This window comes from Mauremys mutica, chromosome 1 (assembly GCF_020497125.1).
Source record: "Mauremys mutica isolate MM-2020 ecotype Southern chromosome 1, ASM2049712v1, whole genome shotgun sequence".
Classification (NCBI taxonomy): Eukaryota; Metazoa; Chordata; order Testudines; family Geoemydidae; genus Mauremys; species Mauremys mutica.
In genome coordinates this window covers 166,661,003-166,679,877 of record NC_059072.1, presented here as the reverse complement: position 1 = coordinate 166,679,877, position 18,875 = coordinate 166,661,003, and the positions used below count along the sequence as shown (strand labels likewise).

Below are 18,875 nucleotides of genomic sequence, written 5' to 3'. Positions count from 1 at the left end.
GATGGTAAAGGGCTGAGATAAGAGTGGAAATAGCCAAGAAAAAGCATGGAGACAAGGATCCAAAGTATCAGTGTGGGGACATGTTTAAGAGAGGGGAAGTGTTGGATGAGGGAGGCAAAAAGAGAGAGTGGCCCCACTGAGCAAAAGCGGGAGGTAAATGTGATAGCACTGGAATTAAGAAAGGCAGAGAGGAGGCCACATCACTGTGGGAGTGCTAATTAACAGGCCTGGTACTGAATAAAATGGCAGCAAGGAATTCAAGGTTTAGAAGAGTCAGGAGCTAATCAGGAGCCTACAAAGGTGAAGGTGGTTTACAGCATTAAAGGGAGGCAGCAACTAAGAAGAGCCCAGAAGCAATAAATGAAACAATATGACATCAATAAATATAGCCGGAGCCAGAGTCATCAGCATGATAACAGGGAGAACAATGCTGCAGTGTGCAAAGCATATGCAGGCTCAGCCAGAGATTGAGCTTTAATCCCAGTTGGCCAAGCCCTCCTGCTACCCCCTTCATCTACCTCTTTCCTGAAGGCTCCTGTCTCTCAAGGCCCTTGCAGGCCATAAATAAAAACTTACCAAATTAAATGCGCCATTCAGGGGAGGACAGAGAATTTGTACATTTTTTAAGTGGCTCCCTGCTTGTCCTGATTTCCCTGTCCATCTGCTATTTAGACTGTAAGCTCTTCAGGGGCTGGGACTGGCTGGATGCGTGTTCCGTGAAGGGCTGAGCATAGGTGCCAGTTGACAGCAGCAGGAGATACTGGGAGGTGCACAGCAAGGTGTAAGATACATAGGTGGTTCCCTGGGACCCTGGGCAAAGGGCCAAAGCAGCTGGCAGCTTCCTAAAGAGCCGGGGGCTTTTATAACCCACGCTTGGAACCAATTGCCCTGGCACACGGTCGGTGTACCTGTTGGGAGCAAGGGGAAGGCACCGCATGCCCAGACATAGGGTGACCAGATGTCTCAATTTTATAGGGACAGTCCCAATGAAAAAGGGTCTTTTTCTTATATAGGCTCCTATCACCTCCCACCCCCTGTCCCAATTTTTCACACTTGCTGTCTGGTCGCCCTACCCAGACATGCTCCCTCAGAACCCTTGGTAGGAGTGACAGCTAGTGGCTTTCTGAAGGGCTGGGGTAGCTGGTAGCCCTGCATGGCCCAGCGATTTGGTGCAGACTTTGGGGGGTGGGGAATCAAGGGCAACAGGGGCAGACTCTCTCCTCCAGAGCTCTGACTGGGGAGGAGCTGGGGGTTTTCAAAAGAGCAGGAGGCTTTCAAGCCTCATCCCGGGTGGCTGGGGCTCTGCTGTTTGGCACAGTAACTCGTGTGGTGTACTGGAATCTGTGTTAAAGTTATAAGCTGTCACTTCACAGTGGAAAGGGTTTCCTGGTCTTGCTGGCAGGCAAGGGGCCTCACAGGGAACCCACATGATCTGCATCCTCAGCAGGCTGTTTGCAAAGAGCCACCCTAGCTGAGTTGTGCCTCTCTGCCTTAGGGGGCAGCCTGCTTTGTGACTCTTGCGTGTTGGGGTTCTGGATTCGAAGAAAGAAAGTAGCGTGGATTTGCACCCTTCCAGAAAGTATTTGATGTTTTTATCCAAGTTCTCTGTGTGTATGCCTCAAATAGAATAACTTGGAACATGGGCAAAAGGTGGAGGGATGGGGGTGTAGGACTCAACCTAGAGCCCAGGTGGGGAGTAGCTGCAGCAGCAGCAGCACTGCTGTTTGTGAAAAATTCACCTAGAGGAGGAAAGGGAACAACTTTTTTGTTGGTCAACAAGCAGGAAACAAGTGATTCTTTCTGACTTGGCAGTTCCCTTCTCCCCCCTTTGTAAGAGCAGGATTCTTAGGAAAAACAGAGCAAAGTGACGCTGCTTCAGTAATACTGCTTTTCCAGTAAGTTAGCAAAATACTATCAGAGCTACTCATAGGATATGTCTACACTGCCCAGGACACCCACAGCTGGCCTGGGTCAGCTTACTCAGGCTCGCAGGGCCCAGGCTGTGGGGCTGTAAAAGAGCAGTGCACACATTCAGGCTCGAGCTGGAGCCCTGGTTCTGCAACCCTTCCCCCTCACAGTGTCTCAGAGCCCAGGCTCCAGCCTGGGCCCAAATGTTTACACCACAATTTTACAGCCCAAGCTTCTGGTCCCCTCCCCACAAGTCCAAATCAGCTGACAGGCCAGCGGTGGCTTCATTGCAGTGTAGACCTACCCTTTGAGGCGCTGCCTCTAAGGGATTTCCTGAGACTCTAACCTCGTTTGAGTAACTAGACCAACGGAATGCTTCTGTTCTGAAAAGTGATGCTGTAAAATCGCATTATGGGTTTCCATATTTATTGTGTCTCCAAGATTTCCAGTTCAAATGAGCTCAGTTTAAAAAACTGAGGTGGGGGTCACCCCTAAGTGACCAGCTCTAAAAACACTCCTGAGAGCTGAGAGTCAAACAGGGCTCTTGTCTTCTCATTCACCATTGCCCCTAATAAAGATTCTGCAGCCTAGAGCATGGCTTTTGGCATCTGTACAACCCCCATGGCTCATTGGCTTGGCAGTAATACTGGGGTATTACTGTTGTTTTCGGATGACTCCCCTTCCTACCTGGGAGATTTGGTAAAATTCAGGTGCGGCATGAGATGCCTGGGCTATGAACAGAGGCCAAGGTTCACGTCTTAATACATGCTGGAGGATCTCAGAGCAGCATTGGCACTTGCCTTTTGCCCACAGCCCTGGCCATCTGAAAATAGGTAGGTATTTGGGGAGGCATGATCTGTCCAGAAGAGGCATGGATACTGATAGCAAGAAGATTCCCAGTAAAGCAGTTTCAGAGAGACAAGACTAGAGGACACATTTGCAGACTATAGGGAGAGGTTTGAAATCGGGGGGCAAAGCTGTATAAATAGCTCTTTTCCATGTTCCATATTACAGGAGTTGACTTTACTAGTCACTGGAGCATGCTGTACAATACTCACACTGATCATTAATACTATACCTAGCGCTGTCGAACCAAGGGAATAATGGAAAACGAAAAGATTCAAGGCAGCCATGCAGTGACTAGGAGAAATAGTGTACTCCATGGATCATATGGTGTATGAAGCCTACATCCAAGCTTGGAGGGATGTTAGCCCTGGGCTGGATTTTCAAGAGAGCTCTATTCCCATTTAGGCACCTAATTAAGTTAAGGCGCACACAGCAGCTCCCCTTACACTCCATGCTGCACGCATTCTCAGTGTGGACTACTGGTTATTGAGCACTTCTGAAGTTGTCTCAGAGCGACATGACTGAATTTACAGGCACAGATGTCAAAAGCACCAGATTGCATAAAGCCAATAGTGGCATGTGGGCTGTCTTGAGAAACTCGAAAATCACAGGGAAGAACTTGAGAAAGAAGAGAGAGTTTCCCAGTTCACAGTACAAATATAGAAACACTTTGGTAATGAAACTTCATTCGGCGGTTTAAAGAGGAAGAACTAGACCTGCCGTTTCCAATACTGTTTCTCTAAAAGGAGCTTTTTCGTACAAAGATGTCTTGGTGCAAGGGTCCGATAGGGCTTATGGATACCAGATGAGAGTTCTGAGTAGCAGTAGGTGCTGCCTCTCGGCATCCTGATCAACACAGCGCTACCCCGTCACAAAGTTGACTCAGCTTTCCCCACTCGGTGCAACTCAGCCTCCAATTCGGTCTAGCTTCTAAATCTAGATAAGGTGACCAATTACGGTAAATTTTACTTTTCAGGTTCCAGGTTCTCTTTGAGTTCCCTTAACCCCAAGCCAGTCAGCTGCCTCTACAGTGAGCTAACCCATATTCTGAGAAAATGGATTTGCGCATTGTGCTGTAAACACCTCTTCAATGGAATCCTCGGACTTCTTTACTAAACTAGGGCCCTGACTACATAAAGCACATGCTTAACTTTAACATGTTGAATCTGGGCCTTCACTGAGCTTCTCCCTATCTCTTCGCTGCATTACAGTAATCAAAGACACACACAAATGCTGTGTCCCAGCTCACAAACAGTTGATACATTTGTTTAAAAAATAAACAAACTGCCTGGAATATCCATACACAGTAAATCCAGTAAATCCCAAAAATTATTAGAAAGTCATATGGTGTAAAAGTTTCTCTGCATCAGATCCTTGCAAGTGTTTGTTTTTACAGCTTCACGCTGTTTGTTTACCATTCCAACATTCCTCAGAGCTGGACGGGGGGAAGACAAGGGGTGAAATCCTAGCCCTATTGAAGTCAGTGGCAAAAATCTCAGTAACTTGGAACACTGAGGGGGGCAAGATTTCACCTAAGGTGGCCCTGTCTGCAGTGGCCAGAACTTTGAGGGCAGAGCGACAGATCCTCAGCCGCTGTACATTGTCATAGCTCTATTGAAGTCAACGGCGCGATGACAATTTGCACCAACTGAGGATCTGCCTGTAAGAGTGACATTGGAACCTTAGGTTTCAGAGTAGCAGCCGTGTTAGTCTGTATCCGCAAAAAAAACAGGAGTACTTGTGGCACCTTAAAGACTAACAAATTTATTTTAGCATGAGCTTTCGTGAGCTAAAGCTCATTTAAACAAAGACTGGGAATGGTTGGGTCATTACACCAATTGAATCTATTTCCCTATGTTAAGTTCTCCTCACACCTTCTATGGGCCATCTTAATTATCACTTCAAAAAGTTTTTTTTCCTCCTGCTAACGATAGCTCATCTCAATTGATTAGACTCTGCCTGTTGGTATGCATACTTCCACCTTTTCATGTTCTCTGTATGTATAAATATCTCCTGTCTGTGTGTTCCATTCTATGCATCCGAAGAAGTGAGCTTTAGCTCACGAAAGCTCATGCTAAAATAAATTTGTTAGTCTTTAAGGTGCCACAAGTACTCCTGTTTTTATTGGAACCTTAATTATTTCTGTTCTTCAAGAGTCTCTCATATTGAGCTCCCAGCATTCACACATCTGATTATTTTTGCAACTACAGTTTTCTACTAGTGTCTTAAATATCCGTTTACAACCTTAAGTTTGGTTTGTGTGTCCAGGACTGTCCCTATTCTATTTTTAATATGAGAGAACCAAAAATTTTGAAGGCACAGAGCATGCTAGCTATATTTTCTCCTAGACCATTTGTAAAGTACTGATTTCCTTTACAGTATTTCTAGAAAAAGGAAAGTGTTGTATGGGTGTATATAGGGTAACAATACATTTTACATATTGCCAATTCTTCTAATTGCAAAAGGAAAATCAACCCCCTATATAAACTCATTAGGCTTCTATGCTTGTCTATATGGCAGCAAGTAAAAGGAAGGGAGAAAGTCAGAGACAAATGCATCAGCTTTTGACTTTAAGAAGCTAGGACACAAAATCGGGCCAACACTATAGTCCAAACTTAGACAGTAAATAATCCTCCCTTATCTACTACCATTTAAAGCAGGGGTAGGCAACCTATGGCACGCGTGCCAAAGGCACCATGCAAGCTGATTTTCTGTGGCACTCACACTGCCTGGGTCCTGGCCACCGGTCCGGGGGGCTCTACATTTTAATTTAATTTTAAATAAAGCTTCTTAAACATTTTAAAAACCTTATTTACTTTACATACGATAGTTTAGTTATATATTATAGACTTACAGAAAGAGACCTTCTAAAACCGTTAAAATGTATTACTGGCACATGAAACCTTAAATCAGAATGAATAAATGAAGATTTGGCACACCACTTTTGAAAGGCTGCTGACCCCTGATTTAAAGCAACAATTTTCAAGGTAGGTAGCTCAGCTGCATCTTGCTCCCACAGGAGCATTACTTTTTATAATGGTGTCAAGTTGCTAAGGCTGATGGGTTAGGCTTCTTTAATAGTCCTAGCCAATCAGGCAGATGCTTATTCTGGCTCTTTGAATAGTATCCTTGGCTTGAGGAATCTATTAGCAATACAGTGTCCTTGCAACATATCATACTGTGCTTTAACATGTCCCCTCTCACTCTCTACAGTAAATAGCCTTCCATCGCTTTGCTGCAAGTGTTCATGGCATACTCCCATTAGAGATGGACAATACCTCAAAGAGTTTTCCCATAAATAATCGCTTGAACAACAAATTGAATTGAATTGAATTCACTTTGCCTACATTTGGGCCCATTCTGTGTTTGCTTGTCTGCTTCTGTTTTAGCAATCCAGGGTCAGAACAAAAATCTTTCATGGAAAGTGAGTTTTTAAGCTCACTTGTGAGCTTTTGCACCAGAAACCTAAATCTAAACCATAGCCCATCCAACTAGGGGACAGTCAATCAAAACAAACACTCCTCTTGAATATTTTAATAATTTCAAAGAACTCCTCATGAACGACCTGCAGACCAGGAATTGACCAATTATTCTGCAAATTATTCTGCAAATAGTTGAGAATAGCAAATAACTGAGAGTCAATTGAAAGCCATTTAGACTTCAGTGGACATTGGATCCAGCCCTTTGTGTCTCTTCCCTCTCACAAGCAGCTCTCTGACCAAATCTAGGGGGGACTCGATAGAGCACTGAACTCAGGCTCAGCAGACATAGATTCTGTTTCCAGCTCCTCCGCTGACCTAGCAGATGACCTTGGACAAGTCACTTTGTCTCTGTGCCTCAGTTTCCCCATTGGTAAAATGGGGATAATGATCCTGCTCATCTTAGTAAGAAGCTTTGAGAACTATTGGTGAAGAGAGCTAGGTATTAGTATGATGCTACCATCTGTACTTGGAGTTTCCTTTCCAACCCCATCTGTCCTCACACTCATGCTTTTCAGCCAGCCTGCTGTCAGGGTACGTCTTCACTACCCGCCGGATCGGCAGGTAGCAATCGATTTCTTGGGGATCGATATATCGCGTCTCATCTAGACGCGATATATCGATCCCCGAACGCGCTCATGTCGACTCCGTAACTCCACCAATGCGAACGGCGGTAGCGGAGTCGACATGGGGAGCCGCGGACGTCGATCCCGCGCCGTGAGGATGGTAAGTAATTCGATATAAGATACTTCGACTTCAGCTACGTTATTCACGTAGCTGAAGTTGCGTATCTTATATCGATTTTCCCCCGTAGTGTAGACCTGCCCTCAGTAACATCCACCCAGCTCTTCATTCTAGACATTTTGCCTACAATGTAACACAGTAAAGAGGAATAAGATGCAAAAGCAACAATAAGCGTCTCTCATGATCTTTTCACTGTTGTAACCTTTGTTCTCCATACATCTTCCCTAGTTTATTGATGTCACTTGTTAGATTGCCTTCAGTTTAGATTAGAAACTCCTTGGGGCAGGGAGTTTTATATTTAAGCTTTATATTTCTCTCCCTGCACACTTAGTATCCGGTGCAAGTGAGGATGATATATGCTTTGCTATTATTTCTATTGTGGGGCTGAGTTAAAGTTTACAGTGTACAACTGAAGACTTTTCTGCACCTTCTCCTGTTTTACTTAGTAGGGTATTTGGTACCCTGGGAACTATAGACCAGAAAAAGAAAAAAAAAAGTTTTGTATGTTTCAGAAGAAGCCAAACAAACGAAACCCAACCCTTAAAATGTAGGCGTGGCAGGATGAGCAAACAGTCACATAGAACTTCTCCCAAAATGTGTTTTCCTATTCCACTCCTTAAAAGCATCCCACCACTGTATCCTGGCGAAAGACCATTTCACTCAGGCACTAAAAACAGGTTGGAATCACAGCTAGAACAAAGCTACAGTAGCAACAGGGCAACTTTTTTCAACCCTATGCTCCCACTCCTAAATCAAATGCTTCAACTGCACCATCTTACTCATCCTTCCTCAGGCTACCCAGTGAGCAAAGGGGAGCAGAAAAAACTCACCAGAAACTAAAAGGGAAGCCAAGTGTGAAGTATGGGGTAATGCAACACCCACCTCCTTGAAAGGCAAACTTCAAAGAGCAACTTTACAAAACAGCCATGAAAATTAACCAGCCCAGACACACAAAAACCTACTCTGCCACCCTTTATCAATGGATTATAGTAAAGAAGAAACTAATGACACTTTACTCACCCCATCCAAAAAGACATTATTCTCCCCTTGTTTATTGTAAGGCTGGGTTAAGCAGGTGACAGAGAGGGAAGCAAACAAATCAAAGGTCAGGATCCAGGTTTGTGAAAGACATCACATAAAAGCAACTATATGTTTACTCAATGTGTGTACAGGTCCTCGCACAATGGGACCCTGACTTGATTGGCGTCTCAGTGCTACTACAAAATAAATGTTTAATGTTAATAAAAATGTGAGGGTCCAAAATAATATGAAAGCCAGAGGTGCTGTAAGTTGGGTGAGTTGGTCAGGAAAGGAAGCGTTTGACCCTATAGTCTCTGTAAACAAACTAACTCCCCAAACACCTGGGGCAGCTCTAGCTTTTTTGCCACCCCAAGCACGGCAGGCAGGCTGCCTTCGGCGGCGCACCTGTGGGAGGTCCCTGGTCCCATGGATTCGGCGTACCCACCGCCGAATTGCCACCGAATCCGTGGGACTGGGACCTCCCGCAGGTGTGCCACCGAAGGCACCCTGACTGCCGCCCTCACAGGGACCGGCAGGCACCCCCCCCCCCGCAGCTTGCTGCCCCAGGCACATGCTTGGAGCGCTGGTGCCGCCGCTGCCAAACTCCAGAGCTGACTCTCAGAGAATGTCCTATAGACTATATGAAGAGAGGTATGCTACAGTGCCACTCAGAAATTAGCCTTGAAGTAGCAATACTAGCAGTTCATTTTTTGAGCAACTGAGAAGTGAGATACTGAGAACTACTCCTTATTTTAAAATTAATATTCAGCCATTACCAAGTCTCAAGGCAGTTATAACAGAGCAGAATGGCCATCATCAAGCAACATTAATGCCTCCAAAACACCAACTCAATGCATCACATGCTTTGTGAGCAAAAAAGCCTAAGTTAATGAGCCTTGGAGTCAGCCAGCAAACAATGGCTGTTTCAGGCCAAAAGGAAGGAGTTAATTCCAGAGAGGAAGGTCTGCTAGTGAGAAGGGGCACCAGACAAGGACAAGAGTGCTAATCTAATTAGAAAAAGGCCCACAGCTGAATAACTGTCAGGGGACGTGTGTCATTTGGGAAAGTCACTCTAAGGTAGCAATGGCCCAAACTAAACTATGTACTACAGTCACCACCTTCAATTGTCTCCAGAAGGAAAATGGGAGCCATTGCAGAGAGCAGAAGCAATATTCTTTTTACAGCTAACACTGCTGAATAGTTTGGCAGTCATGTTTTGAACCAGCAGAAAACACTGAAGAGAACTAACCACATGAAGGTCACCACAGCTACCTAAGCTTTTGTGAATTCCCCACCCAGGATGACAAACCATTACCACTTGGTAAAATGCAGATGAAAAGTGTTGCTTCTAGCCATCAGTACACCTCTTGATAATCCAGGATCAGTAAAGAGTCCCAAAGTATCCCAGATGGCTAGCCTCATGGATAAACATACCCACTCAAAGCTAAGCTCAGATACCAATCAAGCCACACTCTCTAAAGAGAAGCAGGATGCTCTGCAGAGAATCAACCATTAAGATATATTCTTCTTTCATATTTACCCAAATCATAAAATAAAGGTGAAAGCTAGGGATATAGGAAACAGTTTGTACATAAAGGCAACAAAATTTGGCCAAGTGGGAAAGGTTTTAATATTACCTCAGACCAAGTCGACCAGTAAAACTCCTAAAGAAGGTGAAAGGTGATGATGGTTTGAATAACGTGACAGGCCAAGGCAATTTGCTAGATATTTAAATTCAGGAGCTCTCCCAGTTCTGACCCCTCATTTTCAATACTGCTCTCCCCATCATCAGCTCTTCCCTTCTCCAGGATTGTATTTGTTCGCATAAACAGAGGCAATCAGAAAAGCATGCTGCTGTTGCCAGAGAAACAAAACATCCATGTTGCACATTTTGAAGTTGCCGTTGCTGCTGCCATACCCAGCCACCCAAAGGGTATACACCCAGTCTATGGTTTCTTGATAAACACAAAATAAATGACAGATGTGGGAAATGCTTCAAAGCAGAGCCATATTTCTAGGACATTATGAGCAGGCACCTTTCCCAACCTGTACTTACCACACGGTCCACAAGTCCCAACTCTCTCCTTTCCAGGGTTTGACTTTGTTAGCCAAAGAAGTCAACAATCTGGGGATAAAGTTTAGCTCAATCCTTCTCTTCAAGTTTACTAGCATTCTTTTCTCAATACTGCTCAAGCCCCAACCTAGATCCCCTTTCCCACCTCCATTACATCCAGGTGAGATAACAAGGCACCTGTACCAATGAATCAGTAAAACCTACCTTAACCCTTTCCCAGCAGTATCAACACCTGCTAATGGAGTGCAGGGTTTCAGGCAAATGTTACTCACCTGCTATCCAAGTCAATTCCTAAAGTTTCTTACTTCAATAAAAAGGATAACCTCTAACCTTTGCCTATTCCATAGTATATCACACACACTAATCACCTTCCAATTTTATGTAAGAAAAAATAAGTTAGTTCTATTTGGGGCTAGATTCTTTTTTGTTAAATTGTATACTTAGCCTTGGAGATAATGAAATAATTCTGGGTACAAAATAAAGTATCAAAATACTGAATTTCTCTGAGGGTTGTCTGTCCAAAACCTTAATTCCAAAAAAGTATCCCTCCAATGCAAGTATTATTGTTATGGACCTGAATAAGGCTCCCACTGGGCCATCTGTGGTACTGACCTTATACCCAAGCACTCATACTTCCCCTACGAACTACATTCTATCACCCTCAAAAAGTACTTTGCTCACTTGCTGGGTGAGCTAGCTAGTAATGCCCCCAGAGAAGGCATTCCAATACATTATCTTAAACCACAAATTAATAAAGTGGCACTGGAGTGGGACAGAATATGAGCAGTATCCTCACAGAAATGAGCACCATCTTTCTCTCCCAGATCAAGAGATCAGCAGAGAAACTTAGATACGCTACTGGCAGATGTGGACACACCTTTTGACTTGTGTGTCTATAGATCAGAGTCTCTCAAGACACACATACTTCCCCTACGAACACTTGTGACCAGGAGATTCTAGGCTAAATTCATCGGCTTATCCATGTGCAACTTCATGGACTTTTGAGTTATGTCCACCTACACTAGCTGTGAATTTTACCCTGCTTCAAGTCTCCATCACCATTTGAGATTATCTTTTCCACTGGTTGATACTTGGCCTCCTCCCACCTATCAAGTGAAGCATCTGCCTTGCAGGAGTAGTCCTTAAGAGGCCCCAGTTCCTGAAGAAGGCACTGGCAGAGTATCTTGCCCCAAACAGCACCCTGACATAATTGGGACAAATCTGCTATAACTTCTCATTATGGAGGGCACAACTGATGCCAGTGGAACCAAATGGACTACATGAACCATAGGGAAGAAAGGATGGAATATCAGGAGGAAAGGTCCAAGGAAGGAGATAGTGAAGCTTTGGCACCTTAGCCAACTTTCTGAGTATAAATGTAGAAGAAGAGAGGGCTCTTTGCATGTGAGGAAGGATTGGTCATGTAACGATTGCAGTATTGTGTTCAAACAACCTGCTAAATGGGTAGCCCTCCCAGACCAGATCCCAGTAGTAACAATAGAGTGTACCAGGAAGAAGTCAAAATATTTCATCAAAACTAAGTTATTTGTAACAAATACACCACAACCCAACATTTTTGGATTAACAGATTTATTTGAAACTGTACATGAGAATTTAGTGGATATGCATCACAGCTACATTTGAGGATACCAGATTTCTCCAATTAACTTGTCTACAAGACATACTTTGTCAAACAATGTGATCAGATTATCCCAAGTTAGTTACATGGCTATGGAAGAGAATCACATGTGATGCAAGAACAGTTACAGCAAAGAGAGTAAGAACAAACTGGATTATTGTACACACTGGATCACTTTGGAAAACATTAAATTCTTTCCAACAGAGCATGTCTATACATCATCATTAGTAAACATTTTGCAATAATAGTCAGAATTATTCTTAAAAAACAAAACAATGTTAGCTTCAAATATAACTTAGCTATCCACTATGCTTATAAGGTACAAACACAGGACTTAACTGTTGAAAGTATTCTCCTTTAGAGGTAAATACATAGCAAAAGTATTTAAATTGAAATCAATGAAGGGTTTAAGCTGATATTTAAGTATTTCACTGACTAGGGAGGGAGTTAAGCAATATGTGCTTAAGTACTTGCCTGAATCAGGGCCATATTCATTAAAGTATGTTGATGAAAATATATACACTGTTTAGATAGGGATATTTCTCCCACATAATCCACTGTTAAGATGAAAGAAAGTCCTGTGCTGGTGCATGCAAAAAGGAGCTGATACTGTCCCCATGGATTTCATTGGGAGTAGACTCAAGCTTATAGTCATTAGTTATGGCACTTCATTTCCTGTTAATAACTTTGACTGATGTATACAAGTGTCCATGACACTTCATCTTCACTGTACTCTTTGCCCCCACAATCATACATAATGAAATTCATCTATTTGTACAAGCATAATATTAGAATTCAATGTGCAATCCACAATACAAAATTCTACATTTGAAACACTTGTCTCTTTTTAGTTCATTTCAAGCAATTACAAAGAACTATTGAATAGCAGGATAATGCTACTGATTTATATACAGTACAGCATAAAACACTGAGAAATATAAATATTCTGTTGGCCTCTAAAATTAATATTAGTTTTTCTCCATAAGTTAATATTTGTGTGATTAAAAAAAGAACTGAACATTGTTGCCATCTCATACCTATCTAAATACAAAAAAACCTTCAATATAATTGTCCTTGCCTCAAAACTAGTTAAACTGTTTAAATAAGTCAGCTTGCCACAGCTATTAAATCCAGGTATTCAGACACCTGAGTATGGAACATTCCCATCTGTTCAGAGGAATTTGAATTGTTAACATAACCCACTATATGATAGTGAACTAAATACTTTTGTTTCATAGAAACAACTCACATTTGCCTTCACAGGGCAAATGGTCTATTTACAGATACATTAGGACTGCCTAACTGACAGTGAGTGTACTGAACTCCAAGACACAAGGAGTTTAATATGGTGAAGCTCTTTGCTGAACTGCCTTCCCCTTCAGGATACGTCGTATCTGAAGAAAAAAAGAGAGAGAGAGACAAAGATTAATATGCACCTTCCCATACTCAATCATTCTAAAGTCAGAAAAAAAATCTAACAAACCCAAACCTGTATCTTTTTTTCTTGCTAATAGCTTAGAATCTGAGCTCATTCATTTCCGTGATTTGCCCTAAAGTTAAATGATTTATGCCACCGTCAATGAGGTCAGAATTACTTACTTGCTTAGATAATAAGTTTTTATTTGTTATGAGCATCTAGCACAGTGGGGCCCTAGTCCTGGCTGGGGCTTCTAGGTGCCACCACAATACAAATAATAAATCAAGAACTAGTCAATGTTCACAAGATTGGGCCTTATGTGCTATGAAGTTATGACACTGGGGAGGGAAAAAAGAAAAAAAAAAAAACAGCTAAATGTTGGTTCTACAATAAAAAGCTATTGATGCTACAAGTACCTTCTAGAAATCTGTGCATCTGTCATGTTAAAACTACACATGATCCTGAACCTAAAAATTTAGATTTTAAAGGAAACGGTATTTTTAATATCTTGTTTAAAGATTACTATTTAATTATTGAAGGGAATGCTCAGGGTAATCGGACTGGGCCAAATCCTGGTCCTACAGAAACCACTGTCCCACTGTATTGAAGGGTCTAGAGTTGTACAAATTGGGTATAGCAAATCTGCTATGTGATTCAGAGATAAGCAAACTGAACTGCTAGACTCAAAAAATTCTATTCACGTTTCTGAAGAGCCAACGACCATTCCTGAAACTAAGATCAGCCAATCACTATCTACGCTACTAGCCTTGTGACTCCCCGAGCAACTTAACTTTTAATTGCTTCAAGCTTTATATTTAGCATGTAGCAATTAGAAGAGCATTGCAATGAGGGGAAAGGGCTATTGGAATACTCAATTGTCCTATGCAGAATGGTCACACTATTCTGCTCTCTTAGGAAAGACGACAGGGAGGATCTCATCTTAAATGTCAACTCAGAAATGTGTTGATAGCTAGGTCTCTAATAGAGGACCTCTAGAGAGGGAGGGCTTCTAAGGAACCGTCATTGATTTGTATCAGTTGCCAGCAATTCCCAGAAAAGGACTGAAAGAATTTGAAGGTTGTTTTTTTTTTACCTGTTCTCCTACAGGGCCATCAGGAACCAGGTGAACTGGTTGCTCATTCTCCAAGTTTCTAGCACTTGGATCAGCTCCCTTTCGCATCAGCAGACGAACTGCATCCAACTGACTCAACCGATACTGCAGGCTAGCAGCCACATGGAGTGCTGTGTTGCCATTATAAGCCTAGTGAAGACGAGAGAGTAACGCTATTAAGGATAGGAAGGTTTATGAACCACAGTGCACACACAATGCCATTACCATACAACATTCTACTCTACTGCTGAATTCAAGAAAGATACCATACCTTTGCGTTAACGAAAGACAGGCAGTTAGGTAGATCCAAAAAGAAACGAATAAGCTCCAGATTGGCTTCTTCTGCTGCCAAATGCAGAGCCGAGCGACCACTTTTACCATCCTATCCAAAAAAGAAAAAACTTTCAGTATTACATGCTGGACATTTGGTGGTTCCACTGTGAGAGAACAAACATACATGGACATTTAAAACAAAAAGGGAAATAAACATTTTCATGGGGAAAAAATACCTGCCTTTCCCACCCCACCGGTATTGTAATTCCATGAACACACTGAAAATTAATCCAAATTAAAGCAGAGTTAATTCTTCTTAAAAGTAAGTATTCTGCATTTAACACACAATGGGCCAGACCCTCAGCTGATGTTAACACTGGCATAGTTCTACTGAAGGCAAGGGAGATGTGCCAAATTTTCACCAGCTGACAAACTGGCCCACTACACACTTGAACTGGATACAAGATCAGCATTTAACTCAAATTCAAATGTCAAGAACAGTGCAAAACTAGCACCTAGTTATTATGGATATATCAGACTGCTTCCAATGACTTTCCCTTTTCATAAGACAGAATTACCAACACAGTAAAAATTAGTTCATCTAAAAATTAAGCGGTCACTCCCCTCTCCTAATATGTATTGTTTACATTTATTCAGGCCAGACAGTGCAATGTTTCTATTCCAATCACATAAATTAGATCCTACTGTGCTTTGATGCCTTTTTTTTTTTTTTAATTAATCTGCTTCATTTGTAGTAAGTGATTCTTTTCACTTGGAGAGTTCTTTCGAGACCAGTCAGTCCCCAGTTAAGGAATTATTGCTCTTACTTTTGCTTCGACAGAGGCTCCCATTTGGATCAGAGCTTTGATGGTGTCCACCAGGCTCTTGTTTTTCAACAGAAGCTCCTGGACTTCAGGAGAGTGCGGCGGCTGACTGTTCCGGAGTTCGTGCACCACAGCGTTATGGGCCAGCACTGCACAGTGCAAAGCTGTGAACCCTTAAAATTAAAAAAAATTCAATGAGCAAACAGTAAAGAACCACTGGACAGGCGGCTTGTTTCAAAAGGGGCTCCCTTCTGTGGTTCCACTTTTCTGACTAACACCAGATGTCCTTGTGCTGCTCTGTGTTTTTGATGTCAGGGGTTAAACTGATGTCAGCAGGTGACTAATGGAAGAACTGATTTTCAGAAGACTGCGTTATAACATGTACTTTAGACTAAACTGTTCACAGAGCAAGTTTCAATTTAAACAGCTTTCACCTGAATTGATGGTTTGCTCTGTATTCCTTATTCTTTCCTCGATACTCAGCCACACCAGTTATTAGATTGTTATTAAATTAGAACTTGATAGATGTACATTTTAAACATTTATCCACCAGAGTTAATGTGGAAGTCGGGCAGAATCCAAGAAAGTAAGTTCTGCACAGAAACTAATATAGTTTCTACTTGCTTAGGAAAACCTAGCTGATGTGCCAATCACAATTACTTTCAGGTGGGAAAGAAACATTTGACGCCTCTAGCTGTATTGCTTTTTGCCCAGTGTAGCATGTGTGTCAGTGGCTACAAAACACAATACCCAGCAACTCTGGATTTAAAAAACCACACACACACAGCTGCTCACCATCATAGTTTGTCGCCTCAAGGGCCACATACTGACTACTTCCAACGGCTCCCTTCTGGATTGCCTGCAAAAGTGGGGATGAAGTACTCATTAGTTCAATTCAAAAGATATACTGGTAATTAAAGCATTTATGACACCTTGCTACAACAGTGTGTTGGGAATAAAAAAAGGAAACCATCATAATATTAAAGGAGAATACTCCCTTTTTTAAAAAATAAAATAAAAGGTACTACATGATTCTACAGTCATGGCCTAATACACTGTAGATCATCTTAGAGGAAGCTGCAGGTTTTAGGCCATTAGTGTAAGGGATATATTTATAAAAGCTTGTTGATAATACTCTGGCAACGCAGAGGACTGTTTTCAGAATCTTCTGGGAAGGGTCATACAAGAATGTAAAGCCATTAGGGATAGGGAGGAAGGCAAAGGGAAAAGCTTTACAGCCTTTCTGACTCTTACCTGAAGGACTTGGGAATGCCCCTTCTCAGCACAAACATGCAATGGCGTTCTACCCCAGCAGTCTGTGGTGTTCACTTGGGCCCCCAGGCTAACCAGGTCCTGGACAATAAGATGCTGATTGGCAGCCACGGCCACCTGAAAGGCACTCTGCAAATATTGAGAAACAAAGATAACATATTAGTCAGCTGTTATCTACCAGGAAATGGGGACTAAAAATATCCCCACTACAAAGCTATTAATAAAACAATGCTTATGGACACTGGGAAGCTTGGACAAACAACTCCAAGAACATAATCTTACTGGTTCTGCGGAATCCACTGAACTGGTGATAGCCCAAGGTGGCATGCAGGCTCAACCTCAGGTTTAATATTAACAAGCATTCCACCACACTTGGCTTAGGGTTTGGAAATGTAAACCATTTGGAGAGGCTGGGACATAGAGAACCTCACCTGGCCATTGTGTTCTTTAATATCCAACATGTGCAGAGCAGCCATCTTTCTAGCAAGAACATAGGAAAGAGCCCGTCGGCCCTGGGCAACAGCAATGTGAAGGAACCTGCAGGGAGGGGCACAAATACAGAGAGTTACAATTTAACTGTGCAAATGGGGGACGTACCATTAGAGAAATACAAGTGCAGGATATACATGCTACAAGCATTCCACATTCAATGATGGCATGCAATTTGTGCTTTTGTTTTAATTCACCTAAGCACTGGTCTACATCAGACTCTACAACAGTGAAATCATATGGGATACTGGGTACCGGCAATATTACTGTACCACCTTTATTTGAAAGGAGAAACCATCACACATTCTCAACATGCACCCCACTGCTAATACGTGAAAGGAATCCCATTCCAACCCAACAATCCACAGACAAACAAGCATAAACAATCCACACACTTCTAATTTAGCAGTGGTAAAACAAACAATACTCACGTGTCCCCATCTGAGTCTTTTGCAAGGATCTGCTCTTGAGAGACGTTGGCCAGTTTGTTCTCTTCCTGTTCCACTTGCCACTGAAAGAATGACTTGCCCAGCTGTGTCGTGTTTCTGACAATACCTTGGTGTTGTAGAGAGACATTCAGAGCAGCCAGAGATGAATTGTGTCCATCGAGTGTACTACAGCTGTTATTTTGCACTAGGCCGAAATTCTGAGCAGGGGCATTGACATCAGACTGCTGATGGGCAGTGGCTAGAGGCTGGAGTATATTCTCCGAGTGTTCAGATTCATTCAAGAGAGATGCGAAACTTTGGCCTGGGCAATACGGCAGTTCGTGGCTTTCAAAGACATTCTGTTGGTAGGTAGGGGACTGGTCATTGCCAGAAAATGGCCTGTATTCCAGTAATGAATCTCGAGTATATTTCTGTGGCAAATCCTGAGTCTGTGAGGAAGAAAACTGGTAATTCTGGGGTGGATCCAGCATTTGTTGGGGACTATTGGCTTGGAAGGCTTGGTACTTCTCAGAAGGGGAAAAAGCCTGTGCCCCTTGGATATCCCGATATCGTTCCCCTGGTGAGTTATGGTTAGATATGCTGTGCAGCCAGCTGACCTGCACTGTGTTCAGAGAAACAGGATTTGACTCATTCTTAATATTTATAATGTTTTGAAGCATGTCAGAACCGTTATCATGTTTTGGTTCATTTTTATGGGCTTCTTCCATGTTATCCATAGAGGTTGGTGTTTGTGGTGGTGTCTGGAGAAAAATTAAAAACAAAAAAAGAGGAAAAATTTATTTAGCTGACCATTTCCTATTACACAAACTAAGTGGAAAAATAATTTAATGTTCAATATTATAGAAATATTTACCAAGAGGTGAGAATGGAAAGTAGCTGGTCTTTTGTAACTGGGTCCATCACAGAGAGACTCATGAGCCTTTCTTTTACCACTGTGAGCGAGTATGTTCTTCAACTCTGTTCAAAGAAAATGCATTTACAATCAGTTTTTAGGTTACTCTTGCAATCTACTTTGCAAATATTCTAAAATATTTATACAGGTATTGCACAGAGGCATACAAAAGTAAGAATACTTGTACCTGTAAACTGTTCGTAGTTCATCAATCCTGCTTGTGCCTATGTAGAAAATAAGTATATTTTAAAAAAGCCAAAACCAATTTAAAAGGAGCTCTTTCAATAATTAAAAAAAAAAATGCAAACACTAACTATCCCCGTCTCTTAAAGCAGCCCTAACAGGTGATGGCCTGACCAGATTTTCGTTTTTTAATCTCCACCAGATTGGAAGAAGAAAAAAAATCCTTTATTTTTAAGCCTACTCTTATGAAAGAGT

General features: G+C 42.3%; 1 protein-coding gene across 2 annotated transcripts in view; it reads right to left on the bottom strand.

The window, feature by feature from the left end:
• Positions 1-11,644: 11,644 nt before the first annotated feature.
• NXPE3 (neurexophilin and PC-esterase domain family member 3) overlaps positions 11,645-18,875 on the bottom strand; it is a 71,098-nt gene continuing 63,867 nt past the window's right edge. For both annotated transcript variants that reach the window (XM_045001813.1, XM_045001809.1), the window contains 10 exons: positions 18,625-18,661; positions 18,399-18,502; positions 17,528-18,285; positions 17,039-17,144; positions 16,590-16,736; positions 16,131-16,194; positions 15,339-15,508; positions 14,510-14,620; positions 14,221-14,388; positions 11,645-13,104 (listed from right to left, as the gene is read on the bottom strand). In XM_045001813.1, coding sequence (XP_044857748.1) covers positions 13,051-13,104; positions 14,221-14,388; positions 14,510-14,620; positions 15,339-15,508; positions 16,131-16,194; positions 16,590-16,736; positions 17,039-17,144; positions 17,528-18,285; positions 18,399-18,502; positions 18,625-18,661 — 1,719 coding nt within the window. In that variant the 3' untranslated portion in view covers positions 11,645-13,050. The remainder of the gene's footprint in view (positions 13,105-14,220; positions 14,389-14,509; positions 14,621-15,338; positions 15,509-16,130; positions 16,195-16,589; positions 16,737-17,038; positions 17,145-17,527; positions 18,286-18,398; positions 18,503-18,624; positions 18,662-18,875) is intronic.